Source organism: Hyla sarda, chromosome 6 (genome assembly GCF_029499605.1).
Source record: "Hyla sarda isolate aHylSar1 chromosome 6, aHylSar1.hap1, whole genome shotgun sequence".
NCBI lineage: Eukaryota > Metazoa > Chordata > Amphibia > Anura > Hylidae > Hyla > Hyla sarda.
The window spans coordinates 56,909,953-56,926,759 of record NC_079194.1 but is presented as its reverse complement, the minus strand read 5'-3'; the positions used below and the strand labels follow the sequence as shown (position 1 = coordinate 56,926,759).

Below are 16,807 nucleotides of genomic sequence, written 5' to 3'. Positions count from 1 at the left end.
GGGACTTGCATAGGGGTGGACATAGGGGTATTCTACGCCAGTGATTCCCAAACAGGGTGCCTCCAGCTGTTGTAAAACTCCCAGCATGCCTGGACAGTCAACGGCTATCTGGCAATACTGGGAGTAGTTGTTTTGCAACAGCTGGAGGCTCCGTTTTGGAAACAGTGGCGTACCAGACGTTTTTCATTTTTATTGGGGAGGGGGGTTGTATAGGGGTATGTGTATATGTAGTGTTTTTTACTTTTTATTTTATTTTGTGTTAGTGTAGTGTAGTGTTTTTAGGGTACAGTCGCACGGGCGGGGGTTCACAGTAGTTTCTCGCTGGCAGTTTGAGCTACGGCAGAAAATTTGACGCAGCTCAAACTTGCAGCCGGATACTTACTGTAATCCTCCGCCCATGTGAGTGTACCCTGTACGTTCACATTGGGGGGGGGAACATCCAGCTGTTGCAAAACTACAACTCCCAGCATGTACGGTCTATCAGTGGATGCTGGGAGTTGTAGTTTTGCAACCGCTGGAGGCTCCGTTTTAGAAACAGTGGCGTACCAGACATTTTCATTTTTATTGGGGAGGGGAGGGGGGCTGTGTAGGGGTATGTGTATATGTAGTGTTTTTTACTTTTTATTTTATTGTGTGTTAGTGTAGTGTAGTGTTTTTAGGGTACAGTCGCACGGGCGGGGGTTCACAGTAGTTTCTCGCTGGCAGTTTGAGCTGCTGCAGAAATTTTGCCGCACCTCAAACTTGCAGCCGGATACTAACCGTAATCCTCCGCCCATGTGAGTGTACCCTGTACGTTCACATTGGGGGGGAACATCCAGCTGTTGCAAAACTACAACTCCCAGCATGTACGGTCTATCAGTGCATGCTGGGAGTTGTAGTTTTGCAACAGCTGGAGGCACACTGGTTGTGAAACACCGAGTTTGGTAACAAACTCAGTGTTTTGCAACCAGTGTGCCTTCAGCTGTTGCAAAAGCTACAACCCCCAGCATGTACGGACAGCGGAAGGGCATGCTGGGTGTTGTAGTTATGCAACAGCTGGAGGCATACTACTTTGGCTGGGGATGCTGGGGATTGTAGTTATGCAATAGCTGGAGACACACTGGTTTACTACTTAACTCAGTGTGCCTTCAGCTGTTGCAAAACTACAACTCTCAGCAGTCACCGACAGCCAACGGGCATGCTGGGAGTTGTAGTTATGCAACCACCAGATGCACTACTACAACTCCCAGCATGCACTTTAGCTGATTGTGCAAGCTGGGAGTTGTAGTTACACAACAGCTGAAGGTACACTTTTCCATAGAAAGAATGTGCCTCCAGCTGTTGCAAAACTACAAGTCCCAGCATGCCCATAAGGGCATGCTGGGAGTTGTGGTGGTCTGCCTCCTGCTGTTGCATAACTACAGCTCCCAGCATGCCCTTTTTGCATGCTGGGAGCTGTTGCTAAGCAACACCAGGAGGCTGTCACTCACCTCCAACGATCCTCGCCGCATCAGGTCAGTCCCTCGTCGTCTCCGCCGCCGCCGCTGCTCCTGGGGCCCCGATCCCAACAGGGGCGCCGGGGATCGGGGTCCCCAGCACCCGGGGTGCACGTCCCGCACCCGCTCACGTCCTCCGGAAGAGGGGCGGAGCAGGTTGCGGGAGTGACACCCGCAGCAGGCGCCCTGATTGGTCGGCCGGTAATCCGGCCGACGAATCAGGGCGATCGTGAGGTGGCACCAGTGCCACCTCACCCCTGCTGGCTATGGCTGTTCGGGGCCGTCTCTGACGGCCCCGATCAGCCAATAATTCCGGGTTACCGGGTCACTGGAGACCCGATTGACCCGGAATCCGCCGCAGATCGCTGGACTGAATTGTCCAGCGATCTGCGGCCATCGCCGACATGGGGGGTCATAATGACCCCCCTGGGCGATATGCCCTGATGCCTGCTGAACGATTTCAGCAGGCATCGGGGACCGGCTCCGCTCCAGATGGTTGCGGGGGGCCGGTAAAACACATGACGTTCTCATACGTCATGTGTCCTTAAGGACTCGGAAATGGAGACGTATGAGAACGTCATGTGTCCTTAAGGGGTTAATGTAGGCATAGTAACCTTACCCGATGTTACCCACAAAAGCAATAACCTCCTTTCAGCCCAAGCTGATCCTAAAGCAGTGGATCTTTTTATCAAAGCAGAGGTTGATAAGGGTTTTGTGATAGGCCCATTCAGGGAGTCACCTTATGAATCTTGGAGAGTTAGTCCTATTGGTCTAGTAGTTGGCAAGTTTAATAATAAAAAAAAGATTGGTGTATGACTTGTCTGCTCCCCATTCTTCCTCCATACCCAGCATAAATTTGTTCATTCCAGCAAAAGAATTTGGTTTGAAATACTCTTCCATTGATGAGGCCGTCACCATAATTTTGAGCATGGGTCGGGGAGCCTGGCTGTCTAAGACAGATATATCAGATGCCTTTAAATTGCTCTCAATCATGCCTTAGCTGTGGAGATGGCACGGCGTCAAATGGAGGGAGAGTTACTACTTTGCCACAAAACTAACATTTGGAGCCAGAAGCAGCCCCTGGTTGCTCAACAAATTTGCTTCAGCTCTCCATTGGATGCTGGAAAACAGGTTTTCATGCAATCCCGTCATTCACTACCTAGATGACTTTTTGCTCATCGAACCTGCCAAGGAAATTCCCAGAGACCTTGACCTTGACATATTGCTCTTGGATTGGTAGTTTATTTTTTATCCCAAAAGTCAGTAATCAATCTCCTCATATTTTTTCGGATGCCTCCTCCATATCTGGGTTTGCAGCTATTTGGGACAACCATTGGTTGGCATCTCCATGGCCTCCTGAGATTCATTGCCTGCCTGGTCTCACTCAGAACTCGGTACTTTTTGAATTATATCCTATCATAGCTGCAGCCCAGGTGTGGGGAGAGTCATGGCACAAATCCACAGTGTTGTTCGTCTCGGATAATGCTGCTACCGTAGAAATTTTGCTAAAAGGCAGATCTAAGAGTCCACAGGTCCTGTCCCTGGCTAGGAAATTAGTCTGGTTTTCCTTACATCATGGATTTAATTTCACTTGTGCTCATATTAGTGGCATACAAAATGTAGCTGCAGATGCGCTCTCCAGACAGAAATTTTCTCTTTTCTTCCAGGTTATGCCGGAAGCCGATGTGACAGGCAGTCAGGTACCACAACTTCAGCCTGATTCTGGATGGAGAGAGCATTTCCACGTGGCTAAAACCTTAATTAATAAATCTTTATCAGCCAACACCCAAAAAATGTATACAACTGCATGGAATATGTTTCAGCAGTTTCAGGCTAGTTACCCACTGGGCGACCCACATTCTGTATCTTTTGTTCTAGCATTCATTGGGTTTTGCCATTCCACCTGACATCTAGCCCATAACACGGTAAAATATATTTGGCAGGTATTCAATATCATTTATTTTTAAACAATCCTGACAGACCCTCTATCTTTACTTCTCATATGATAAAAGCAGCCCTTAAAGGTATACAGAAGAGCGAAGTGAGAAAATCCCCTACTAGGTTACCTATTTCAGGAGTGATGTTTAGGCGTTTGTCTGATACGCTTGATAATCACCCTTTTGGTCGTCTTAATAGCATTGTCTTAAAAGCAGCCATGTATTTGGGTTTCTACGGATTCCTAAGACTGGGGGAATTTACTTATAAATCTGTTAATGATAATTATGTACGGGTTGGTCAGTTAAAATGGCTGTCAGATCATTTTGTGTTGTCTATAACCCTTAACTACCTCGTTTTTCATTAAATATGTACGAGTCCTGGTGAAATCTCTTGGTGGTGACCCAGCGGTACTGTCCGGACATTCATTCAGAATGGGCGCAGCCTCTTCGGCCTCAAGGCATGGAGTCCCGGCACACATCATTAAGAGTATGCGTCGTTGGAAGTCAGCCTGCTTTATGCGTTACATCCCGAATCCCAAGAAAGAAATAGCTGATGCATTTAAGTTTCTTGTTATGTGATCCGCTTTAATAAAAAGTGTTCTGTTCATTATCTTGGTGTTTTGCCCTCTATTTTGCAGGTGTGCTCTGACACGGCAGTTATGGCACACATCAAGCTGCTTGGTTAAGGGTAGGTTTATCTTAGGTAGCTTCTTAAATCACTCATTATTCCTGACAGGAGCCCAGACCACAATATAAATATAACAAATTAATATGTAAGTGTATAAAAGATTTATGTAGTGCATAATAAATTATACAAAAATGTGCGAGTACAAAACAATAAATAGAATACATACATGATGTAATAAATTAATAAGTGATTGTGTGCGGGTGTGTACAGTGCATATAAATTATATGAAAATATGTAACAGTTCATATAATAAATAACTAAAAATAATGATGATGTGCAAAAAAAATTATTTTATATTTAAATGTGCAAAAAATGCATAAAGTGCATCTGTACAAAGAAACCGTAATAAAAGTGTAAAATCTATAATAAAAGATGCATAATGACAACATATATATGAGTGAAAAATATTGCACCCAACCGTGCAAAAAAAACGTAAAAGAAAAAATGATGATTAATGAGTAAAGAGAGGAAGGGAAGCGAGGGGAAGAAAGTAAAAATGAAAAGGAGGGGGAAGGGGAAAAAAAAAGCGGTCCCCCATATTTGTAATACTTATCATTGCTATGTATCTGATCTCTTGTGTTTGCACCTTATAATAGTGGGAAGTTTCTTTCCACATGGGGATTGTGCAATAACTGGGATTTGTGCCTTATATTTTGTATATGTATTTGTAATGTGGACCTTCTGGAGTGACGCCTCTTTTCCACTCAGTGGAGATTCTCCCTAATGTGTGTTTTATTGCAAAAATTATATATTTTAATCTATTTCAATAAACTTGTATGTTTTTATGAGTAACCAGTGACTCCATCCTGTTTCCTTGATATTAGCCTTCAGAATATGGTAAAAACAGCACAGTTTGTAATACAATATGCCCTTCTTTAAATTATTATTTTTACCCTAGGATAGATATATATGCTTATACCTGGCATGCTTAAATTCACTTACTGTCGCTTTACTTACCACATTGGCTGTGTCCCTTTATTATCTTTGGTACACTGTGTCTCTCTATCATCTTTAGTACACTGTGTCCCTCTATCATCTTTAGTACACTGTGCCCCCTCTATTAATTTTAATACACTATGCCCCCAGAATATAGCATTATAAGATACTAATCTGTCCCCATTCCCTCTGTCTTCTGCTGATTCCACTCTGGCCTCTGTTACTCGGACCTGGCACCAACAAAGGGAAGCAGGCAATCTACTAAAGTAGTCATGCCACCTGCATGTCACTGGAAGAAAGGAACACTTTTGGCTGCTGATTTTTTAATTGTATAAGTGTCCTACGGACGTGGTTAACATAGAATACAGGGAAATCAGTTCAGCAATCCTGCTTCTCCCCAGTTCCTCACATCAGCTATTTTAACAACTGGTTTGGGAAACCCTTGCAACACGCAGACCTCCCATCCAGCCTGTGTTATAAGCTGGGCCGGCTCTGCCTATAGGCAAAATAGGCAACCGCCTAGAGTGTTCCCTCTTGATGGGTGCACCGTTCTGCCTGCCACAAGAAAGTTGGACAACCAGCATCTGAACCACTTGCTCAGCCAGCAGCATGAGCAGGTTTGTTACAGTGTGTCACCCCAGTAGTAAGGTGGGGCGTGTCAATGCCAATGGGTGGAGTCAAGGGGGCATCAAAATTAGCTTTTGCCTTGGGTGGCAAAAATCCTTGCATCAGCCCTGGTTATAAGAAGAACACAACTACATGAAAAAAAGCCTAAACTTAGGACCAGGCTGCAAACTGAACATCAGGGGGTCTGGAAATGAAGGAAGGCATGAAGATGGCAGAGTCATACGTAATGCAACATATTTAACCACAAACATATGTAAAAATCTATCTTTTCAAGTCAAAGGTGTCCATAGCCTTTAACAACATTACTGAAATAAAATTGGACTTGTTGTCCAGACATGTCAAAAGTTTAGATCGCACCGGGTCTTAGACCTGACACCCAATGCTTCACTCCCTGACTGCCACTCAAATCTGACTCATTCACTGCATTATGGAGTGAATGAGTAAGATCGCGCGGCTGGCCGGGCAGTGAAGCATGCTGCTGCCCACTTCACTCACTTATAAATGGCTATCACAGCGGTCTCAGGTCTGCTACCCGATGCAATCTAAACTAGAGTGTCTGTCAGAGGTTGCTCCAGTATAGGTAGTATGTTTCATACATGGTGGAGTTGCCCCATAGTTCATGTTTTTTGGAAGAGGGTTATAGATCTTTTACGTGCCCTCACGGGATATACTTGTCCTTTTACTCCCTCCTTCTGTCTATTAAGTGATAAACCTTCTTGTATGCCATTAAGATTATTTTGTGTATCTGTTTTGTACTGTTGGCAGCATTCAAATTACCTCTAAATGGAAGCATCCTGACTTTTCCTGGGATGCCTTTATTGAACGGTTAACATTATGGTTTTGTTTGTAAAACTCTCGGCTATGTGGGGGGGATGGGGTGGATAGGTTTCAGAGGGTGTGGGAGCCTTGGTTATTCCTCTTAGGGTCTATTCACATGGCAGAATTTCCACTTGGGGAATTCCACCTCAAATTAGGGCCCATAGACTTCTATGGGATTCCGCACTCCCATGCACACTTCTGAATTACCGCTTGCGGAATCGGCAAGCAGAACTTCAGAAGTGTGAATGGGAGCTTTGGAATCCCATAGAAGTCTATGGGCTTTCATTGGAGGTGGAATTCCAAAAGCGGAAATTCTGCCGTGTGAATAGACCCATATAGTCCTGAACTCAGGTATAATATGTCACTGTATTGATGTCTTATTTGGGATGGCATAATGTGTCCCTATATGCTATGATCAGAGTGTATAAGCTGAGTGTAGTATGTATAAACTAGGCATAGTATGTATCAGCTACGTATATGTATAAGCATTCATGTAGTAATGAATATTGTCATTTAGCCAAAGTACAAGAAGAAATTGATGAAGTAATTGGAAGAGAGCGGACACCGACAATGGGGGATGTGCTACAAATGCCATATACTAATGCTGTGATCCATGAAGTACAACGATGTGGAGATGTTGTTCCCTTAGCTATGCCTCATATGACCTACAAAGACATGGAAATTCAAGGTTACATTATACCAAAGGTAAAAACTAGGGGAAATATCTTGGGGATTGTAGTATCAGAACTCTAAGGGGAAAGTATTATATCCCCACAGATGACCTATTCCAATTAATCAGTATGAACAAAAAACATTCTGCTAATGAAAAATTTGAAAATCTTGATCTTCCCTAAAGTATAACATTGCTTCAACAATCTTATAGATTCAAAGGACTAGTCCAGTATTGGGGATACGTTTCAGATTGCGGGGGGTCCGACCTCTGGGACCCCACGCGATCTCCCGTACGGGGCCCCGACTCTCTGGCCAGAAAGCGTGTGTCGACCACCGCATGAAGTGGCGGCCAACACGCCTCCTCAATACAGCGCTATGGCAGAGCCGAAGATTGCCAAAGGCAGTGCTTCGGCTCTGCCATAGAGTTGTACTGAGGAGGCGTGTCAGCCGCCGCTTCGTGCGGTGGTTGACATACCCCCTTCCCGCGGACTTCTGGGGCCCCGTACAGGAGATCACGGGGGGTCCCAGCGGTTGGACCCCTACGATCTGAAACTTATCCCCTATTCTTAGAATAGGGGATACATTTTTCAATACTGGATTACTCATTTAACAGTACTCCTTTAGTTATACATATGGATGTTAGGTCTGATAACATAGCAGTTGGATCTATAGCAAATCCTGTATAGGCAATCAAACCCAAGAAATCATTGAAAGGGCATTCAATAAAATTCTACTGGTTTACATCAGGATATTTTTTTTTTTTTATTGGGCTTTATGGTTACAATTTATCTTTAGCATTTTTATAATTTTTTTTTAATCCTTTTTCCATAGGGAACCACTATCATCACCAACCTGTCCTCTGTGCTCAAGGATCAGCAAGTGTGGGAGAAACCTTTCCAGTTTTACCCGAAGCACTTCCTGGATGAGAACGGAAAGTTTGTAAAACGGGAAGCATTTATGCCATTTTCTGCAGGTAATCCTAAGAAGTCTTATTGGTGTTAAAGGGGTACTCCACTGGCCAGCGTTCAGAACTAAATGTTTTTGCGCAGCAAGGGTCGGCCACGCACCTTGTGACATCACGCCCACACCCCCTTAATGCAAGTCCATTGACTTGCATTGAGGGAGCGTGGCCATGATGTAATGGGGGCCGTGGCTGACGCCCACAGCGTGAAAGCAGCGTTCAGAACATATAGTTCCGAACATTGGCCAGTGGAGTACCCCTTTAACTATCATACGTTATACACAGGGGTCATGAAATCATTGAGCAATGAAGCTGCACAGTACTGAAGTCAAATCCAAGAACATACAATGTGAAACTTTGTAATTTAATTGAGTTCAAATAAGTGAAACCCACTCTTAAAGTTGTCATTGAAGCATAAGCTGTCATGTGTGTGTACATGAGAAGCAGCACTGTCAATTACTGGCCATTATGTATCTTGCGTATGGCATTTTTTGCCAACTTTGTGATCTTCTGCATCCATTTCCAATTTTCAGTTGTAACTGAGCTAGTGGATGGAGACCAGCTGCTACTATGTCTTTACAGCACGCTAAGAAGCAGCAGCAGCATGGAGGACATTATAGAGTAATACTGAGCAGTGTAAGCTGTAAATCAATTAAGCACTGGAGTGAGATATAATACTCACTGTAAGCTTCTGTAGTCTATTTCTTTATTTCTGTTTACTTCTTTCTTTTGTTTACTTTACTAGGTCGAAGGGCTTGCTTGGGAGAACAACTTGCCAGAATGGAACTCTTCCTGTTTTTTACCACTTTATTACAGCAACTTACATTTGAGATACCAAATGACCAACCTCGTCCAAGAGAAGATCCTCTCTATGCCTTAACTTTAAGTCCACATCCCTACAATATTCGTGTTGTAGCTAGGGAATAACTTGTTAAATAGAGGGAGATCTGAATTTTTATAACTGAATCTGCAAATTTAGTTCCATGTGGGCATAAAATATAATTTCATATGCAGTATATAATTCTAGAAATCCTTCTTGCTTATCAAGTGTATAGGCCTATTCCCTCTACGGAATCTCCACCAGGATCCGGGTTTGTGTGGGTCCAGAGTCTGGAATTTCCACAGCGTTTTTCTCCTCTGAAATTCCGTAGTGTGAATGGGCCCTTATTTACAGAAGACTGATTATTCTTATTATATATTTTGATAAATATTTTGGTACTTATTAAATACTGAATTGTAGGTTTAGTTTTTGCAGATAAAAGTCTATAACCTTCCTCATACTATGAAAAAGTATAACAATAGACAACAATTTATAACATATTTGGTAGCAGCACTGTTTTTAGATTTACTGTATGCTGCAGTAACAGTGCCAATGCGGGCATTCATGTGTTGTTGTAATGCTATGAGCTCTTAAATGTTGTCATGGATACAGAGCAATGCTTCTCTGCTTGTCAGAAGAGTGCAAGTGCAATGGCATTCTCCTCCTCTGACAAGCAGGGAAGAAACTGTACTGGTGCTACCAGCACTGGTGTATTTAGTAAGTTAGTTTGTAAGTTGTTATTCCTTCATACTGAGCCCCCGGACCGACTTTTTACACAAAGTCTAACATCTTGTAAATATGTGTACACTGAATACTGGGGTACCGAGGACAGGGCTTAGAACAGTTTGTGAAAACATCTGGTATATATCATCTTCTTAGTTTATTTGAAGAGCAGTAGTATGGACGGAGCGGTTTTGGGGCAGGATGCCAGTATTTCTATACTATATTTTGCTTCTGACAGAGGGATCAGAAATAAAACTAGACTAGATAGAGATAGGAAGCATCATGTGTCCCAGTGCTGCATCCCACCCACAATCCAGATAATGTATACTACAGACAAGAAATCTATCAATTTAAACTTGTTTTATTGCTAATTCGCATTCATGATGCAAAACACAAAACTGTGCCCCTGTAGCCGAATGTGACACGTGCAGTGATAGGCAGAGGCGCATGCTCACCCTCCGCACACCCTCAGCTACAGGGACACAGTTTTCTTCTTTACAACAGGACACAAGGACACAGTTTTCAGCATCCCAGCTCCCTCTCACTCAATCTCCGCAATCCTTTCTCACGGGGACAGGGACACAGTTTCTCCACACATCTTCCCACTGCTTGAACAGACTGTGGAGTGCAGCCAGAAGAGCGCTCCACAGCCTTCCCCCCACACATCTACTACCCGCTCGCGCCGCACATCTACTATCCACACGCTACCTGTTGCAAGCCTATGACTCCCAGAATGCCCTTACAGTATGCTGGGAGTTGTAGTTTTGCAACAGCAAGCAGGCGGACGGTAGATGTCGGGGCGGGTGGGAGATAAGCTGGGAGATGTGCGGAGAAACTGTGTCCCCTTCCCCATGAGAGAGAGTAGTGGAAATGGAGTGAGAGGGAGCTGGGATGCTGATAACTGTGTCCCGTTGTAAAGAAGAAAACTGTGTCCCTGTAGCCGAGAGTGTATAGAGGGCATCCTGGCGCCTCAGCCAATCACTGCCCGGATCACATTCGGCTACAGGGGCAGTTTCCTCCATTACACCAGCTTCTGGGGCCCCTTGCAATCTTGAGAACGCAGACCCAACTCTTTCCACTGAATGGAGGGGTGGATCAGCATGTGTACTATTCATTATCTATAGAGCCGCCAGATATAAGCGAGTACAGTGCTCAGCTATCTCTGGTGGCTCTATAGAGAGTAAATGGTGCACATGCTGACCCACCCCTTCATTCAGTGGAGAGAGTAAGGAACCTGTTCTCCAGATTTGGGACCCACCGCCATCTGACACTTATCCCCTATCCTGTGAACAGGACATAAGTTTTTATGCACTGGAATACCAATTCAAGGTTGGTTTTGGACCCCATCTCATCTCTGATATGGCAATAAATTTGGTGGAGACCTTTCTAACCCTCTCTACCAAAGTTATAGAGAGAGATTTATCAAAACGTGTCAAGAGGAAAAGTTGCTGAGTCGCCCATAGCAACCAATCAGATTGCCTCTTTCAGTTTTCAGAGGCCTTTTCAAAAATGAAAGAAGTGATCTGATTGGTTGCTATGGGCAACTCAGCAATTTTTCCTCTGGACAGGTTTTGATAAATTTCCCCTAATTTATAAATGGACAGAACTGGGCCGAAGACCCCTAATGTGGTGGAAACCCAAGGGAATATGTCTTCCCTAAAATGTATCCCTATTTGTGAATGTGCATACAAAGTTTGCTACACAGGTAATAGAAAAAGTAACGTTGCACTCACCACAAGACACAGCATGGAGGTTTTCAAATCCGGATTTATTCGTAAATACGAAGTGCTATACAGTCAAAGCAGGTTGGAGGGAAGGGAGGGGAGCAGACATCAGCTCCGTGGAGCTGGCTGAGCGCAACGAATTGTTTCGCAGTGAAACTGCTTGATCAAGCTATGTTAAGCAGTTTGCTGTTAATCTGTGACTGTCGTCAGTCAAATAGTTATTTTAAACCAGTGGTCTCAAATGGTGGCCCTCCAGATGTTGCAAAACTTAAACTCCCAGCATGCCCGGACAGCCAACAGCTGTCCTCAACGCTGGGTGTTAACAATTTGCAACATCTGGAGGCCCACAATTTGTTACTACTGTTCTTAACAATAAAGGGTAATTGTCAGTGTCATACAGTATAATGGCTACCATGACCACAGGTTTTGAGTGCAATGAATGAGGCTTAAAGCCACTAGACATCTTAACCCCTATCCAAAGGATAGAGTATAAGATGTCTGATTGCAAGGGGTTAATGCTTGGGTCCCCCACGATCTCCGGCGTGGCACCCCAATTATCCGGTGCGCGGAGCACACTCCGCTCCGTGTTGGATGATGGACGACCACAGCCATCACGCCCCCTCCATTCATGTCTATGGGAGAAGGCATGATGGCTATGTACTAGCCATCCCGCCCCCTCCCATAGACATGAATGGAGGGGGCATGGTGTGACGTCACGAACACAGAAGCTCCAAGCTAGCTGGGAATTCCAGCAGTGGGATATGGGATAAAATGTCTTGAGGTGGTGTACCCCTTTAAGCACAGTTCCTTTGGTTGGAAAGCCAATAAGTGATCAGACTTGTACATACAGCTGATCACTGATCACATGTACAGAAGTGAATATTATGGTGCTGGCCCACCAGGTTCTGACAACGTGAAGTGCTGCATTGGTGCCTGAAATGTCACTTATGTTTATGCTATTATACATATGGGTTAAATAAAAGGAACCAGTATTTGCATGGATATGAGTACTGTCTTCTGTCTTCTACTTGTATGTACATGACATTCTGAAAGTTTTCAGACACTTACATTTTTTTCACATTTTGTTTTGTCGCAGCATTATTTATAAAATAAAAATATTTTTCTTTCATCAATCTATTAAAAATAAAAAAAATAATATTTCTCATGAACATTCAAAATTTAGTTCTGGGGGCCTCCCATTTCTCTTATTCATTTTTGAGAAGGAGGCACCTGTGGTATATTCACTGGATCGGACATGAGGAAGAAAGAACTGCCTGTAGAGCTGAGAGACAGGATTGCATGAAGGCAGAGATCTGCAGAAGGATTAAAAAAATTATAATTCTGCTGCACTAAAAGTTCCCAAGAGCACAGTGGCCTCCATAATTCTTATAGGAAGATGTATGGAATAACCAGGATTCTTCTTAGCGCTAGCTGCCTTCCCAAACTAAGTATTATCATCAATCTGTGTCAATTATAGATAGAGGGGGCAAAGAGGGCAATGAAATGGAGGGGGAGAGGTAACGCAGCCCCATGCTATGCCTCTTTTACTGGTCACATGGCTGGGCCCAAAAAATGTTTCAAGTACTGCAGCTATGGACAAACAAAGTAACCATTACTTTTGGTGCTACCAATGTGATGACACTGTCCGCAGTATAGCACAAGATCATCATTATGGAACCTTGTGATATGAGCCGCACTGATACCTAAAATAGGTGTCACATCAACCTGTAGAATTGCTTAAAGGGGTACTTCAACATTATAGATAGGAGATAAATGTCTGATCACGGGGGGTCCAACATATGGAAACCACCACGATCTTCAGAAAGGGGCCCTGAATCACTCTACTGCATTGAGCAGGGGGTCGGCATGTGCTCCATACATACAGAGATACATGAGATACCTTAGTATAGTGCTCATGTATCTCTGTATTATTTCACAATGTATAATGGTGCTGGTAGAGGGCATATATTACTGTGTATTGCTCTTTTAAGTAAAAAGTACAAAGTTTGGCAATCAATGACAGGCGTCTTTGTTTCTTCAGTTGGTACAGCACAGGCTTGTACAGCACTTTCTGCGAGTTAGTACCAGTTGGATCCATTTCACAGAGAGGAGATGGTTGAGTTCCTTTACCTCTTGATTCCCAATGTATTTTTATTGCACATTTCTTTCATCACTTACCTTTTCCTCTTGGACTTTGAAGAGCAGGAAGAATGCATCACAGTTTTCTCCGGGTCCTAAAGGCGTGCAAGGTTACATGTTACAGGGTTATGAAATATGGTTCACAGTCCTGACATTATGTAATAGTACATTTTTCAGCATATCAATTTTCTCTCTTATTTACCTTCTTTTCTGTTGCACCACTGCTCTGAGTTTAAAGGGGTACTCCTCCCCTAGACATCTTATCCCCTATCCAAAGGAGCGGGAGTCCCGCCACTGAGACTCCCCGTGATCTCCGCGCAGCTATCACGCCCCCTCCCGTAGGCTTGCATTGAGGGGTGGAGCGTGTCGTCACACGCCGCCCGCCCTGTAGTCACCGGTAATCAGTCCCGGAGAGAACTTGCCGCGTGCAAGATCACGGGGTCCCCAGCGGCGGGACTCCCGCGATCAGGCATCTTATCCCCTATCTTTTGGATAGGGGATAAGATGTCTAAGCACCGGAGTACCCCTTTAATGTGCATAAAGAAGCCAAGGAAAGATGGAGGAATCTCCAAAAGCCATCAAATTACAGATTAGACATTCTTATAATATGTCAACAAAAGTTAGATTTTATTTCCATCATTTACACTTTCAAAATAACAGAAAACAAAAAAAAAATGGCATCTGCAAAAGTTTGGGCACCCTGCAGAATTTATAGCATGCACTGCCCCCTTTGCAAAGCTGAGACCTGCCAGTATCATGGATTGTTCTCAATCATCATCTGGGAAGACCAGGTGATGTCAATCTCAAAGATTTTAAATGCCCAGTCTCATCTGACCTTGCCCCAACAATCAGCACCATGGGTTCTTCTAAGCAGTTGTCTAGAAATCTGAAACTGAAAACAGTTGACGCTCACAAAGCTGGAGAAAGCTATAAGAAGATAGCAAAACGTTTTCAGATGTCAATATCCTCTGTTTGGAATGTAATTAAGAAATGGCAGTCATCAGGAACAGTTTAAGTTAAAGCAAGATCTGGAAGACCAAAAAAATATTGGACAGAACAGCTCACAAGATTGTGAGAAAAACTATTCAAAGCCCACGTTTGACTGCACAATCCCTCCAGAAAGATCTGGCAGACACTGGAGTTGTGGTACACTATTCCACTATAAAGAGATACTTGTACAAATATGGTCTTCATGGAAGAGTCATCAGAAGAAAATCTCTTCTACGTCCTCACCACAAAAATCAGCGTTTGAACTTTGCAAATGAACATATATGCAAGCCTGATGCATTTTGGAAACAAGTTCTATGGACCTATGAGGTTAAAATTGAACTTTTTGGCCGGAATGAGCAAAGGTACGTTTGGAGAAGAAAGGGAACAGAATTTAATGAAAAGAACCTCTGTCCAATTGTTAAGCATGGGGGTGGATCAATCATGCTTTGGGGTTCTATTGCAGCAAGTGGCACAGGGAACATCTCACGAGTAGAAGGAAAAATGGATTAAATAAATTTTCAGCAAATTTTGGATGCTAACTTGATGCCATACGTGAAAAAGCTGAAGTTAAAGAGAGGATGGCTTCTACAAATGGATAATGATCATAAACACACCTCGAAATCCACGGGGGATTACATCAAGAGGCGTAAACTGAAGGTTTTACCATGGCCTTCACAATCTCCTGACCTCAACATAATTGAAAATGTATGGATAGACCTTAAAAGAGCAGTGCGTGACAGACAGACCAGAAATCTCAAAGAACTGGGAGACTTTTGTAAGGAAAAATGGGCAAAGATACCTCTAACAAGAATTGAAAGACTCTTGGCTGGCTACAAAAAGCGTTTACAAGCTGTGATAATTGCCAAAGGGGGCAGTACAAGATATTAACTCTGCAGGGTGGCCAAACTTGTGCAGACACCATTTTTTTTGTTTTCTGTTATTTTGAAAGTGTAAATGATGGAAATAAAATCTAACTTTTGTTGACATATTATAAGAATGTCTAACCTGTAATTTGATGCCTTTTGGAGATTTTTCCATCTCTCCTTGGCTTCTTAATGCACATTAATACTTACCTGGGGTGCCCAAACTTTTGATCCCCACTGTAAGGTTTTTATTACAGATAAAAAGGCATATAGGCATTGTAGTGCTCCCCATCACAAAGCTATTCCCCATTTATTAAAGGGTCATTCCCATTTTAGTCTATCTCCTATCCATAGGCTAATTGGTAGGGGTACAACAACTAGGACCATTCACCAATCCCAAGAATGGGGTCATGATCTTCCCCAGAATGAATGTTGTGGACCGTGCTTGCATGGCCACCACTCCATTCATAATTTATGGGGTCAACAAACATTTTTGAGTGCTGGACTTGGAAATGGTCGGCAGTCTCATAGAGAATGAGTGGAGTGGTGGCAGCATATGCATGGTGCATTCAGTTCCTTCTGGAGACCATTTTGTTCCAGTCTTTGGGATTGTTGGGGGTCCCAGTGGTTGGTAACAAGCTAAAATGAAAGTACTGTTTAATGGGTTACTCCACAGGGGAACGCTTGGACCGGGGGTCGTGACGTAAAGGCCACCTCTCATAAACACATGTCACTACCCCTCCGCCCGTACCCAGCATTCTAAACGAATGCCGGGTGCTGCATTTTCACCCATATTGGTCATGTTCACATTGGTCACATATGACATTTTATTATACAACCTAATATGCAAAACTAGATTTTTAAAAGAGAATGATGAGAGTAGCAACTGATAATCTCAAACAAATAAAAAGATTTGTTATTACAGTTTATTCGAAATTCACTGAAGCTCAACCTTTCCATTTTTAGGCTGTACTCCGGTGAGTTGGATCTGACCCTGTGAGCTGTAAACACAATTCACCTCTAATACAAGCGCGTGAGATTTCCTCATTTACGTGCTTCAGAAATTTTTCATCTGAATTTTCCCTGAAGATGACAACTGGGCCATGGATCCACGCAGGGCCAGCTCTGCCTATAGACAAAATAGGCAGTCGCCTAGAGCACTCCTTGATGGGGGACGCCGCGCTGTCTACGGTAAGAAAGTTAGACAACCAGCATTCGAACCACTCGCCCAGCCAGCAGCATGGGGAGGTGATTTGTTACAGTGTATCATCCAGTAGTAAGCTAATCACATGAGGAGGGGGCTTGTTACTGTGTGTCACCCCAGTAGTAACGTGGGTCGTGTCAAAGGGCAGGCCAATGAGCTTTTGCCTAGGGTGGAAAAAATCTTTGCACCAGCCCTGGATCCATGATAATGCAAACTACTCATCTATAAC

At 43.6% G+C, this 16,807-nt stretch overlaps 1 protein-coding gene across 1 annotated transcript in view; it reads left to right on the top strand.

The window, feature by feature from the left end:
* LOC130275622 (cytochrome P450 2D15-like) overlaps positions 1 to 12,384 on the top strand; it is a 58,717-nt gene extending 46,333 nt beyond the window's left edge. Inside the window, exons 7-9 of the mRNA XM_056523814.1 lie at positions 7,000 to 7,187; positions 7,986 to 8,127; positions 8,861 to 12,384. Coding sequence (XP_056379789.1) covers positions 7,000 to 7,187; positions 7,986 to 8,127; positions 8,861 to 9,042 — 512 coding nt within the window. The 3' untranslated portion in view covers positions 9,043 to 12,384. The remainder of the gene's footprint in view (positions 1 to 6,999; positions 7,188 to 7,985; positions 8,128 to 8,860) is intronic.
* The last annotated feature ends 4,423 nt before the right edge of the window (positions 12,385 to 16,807 follow it).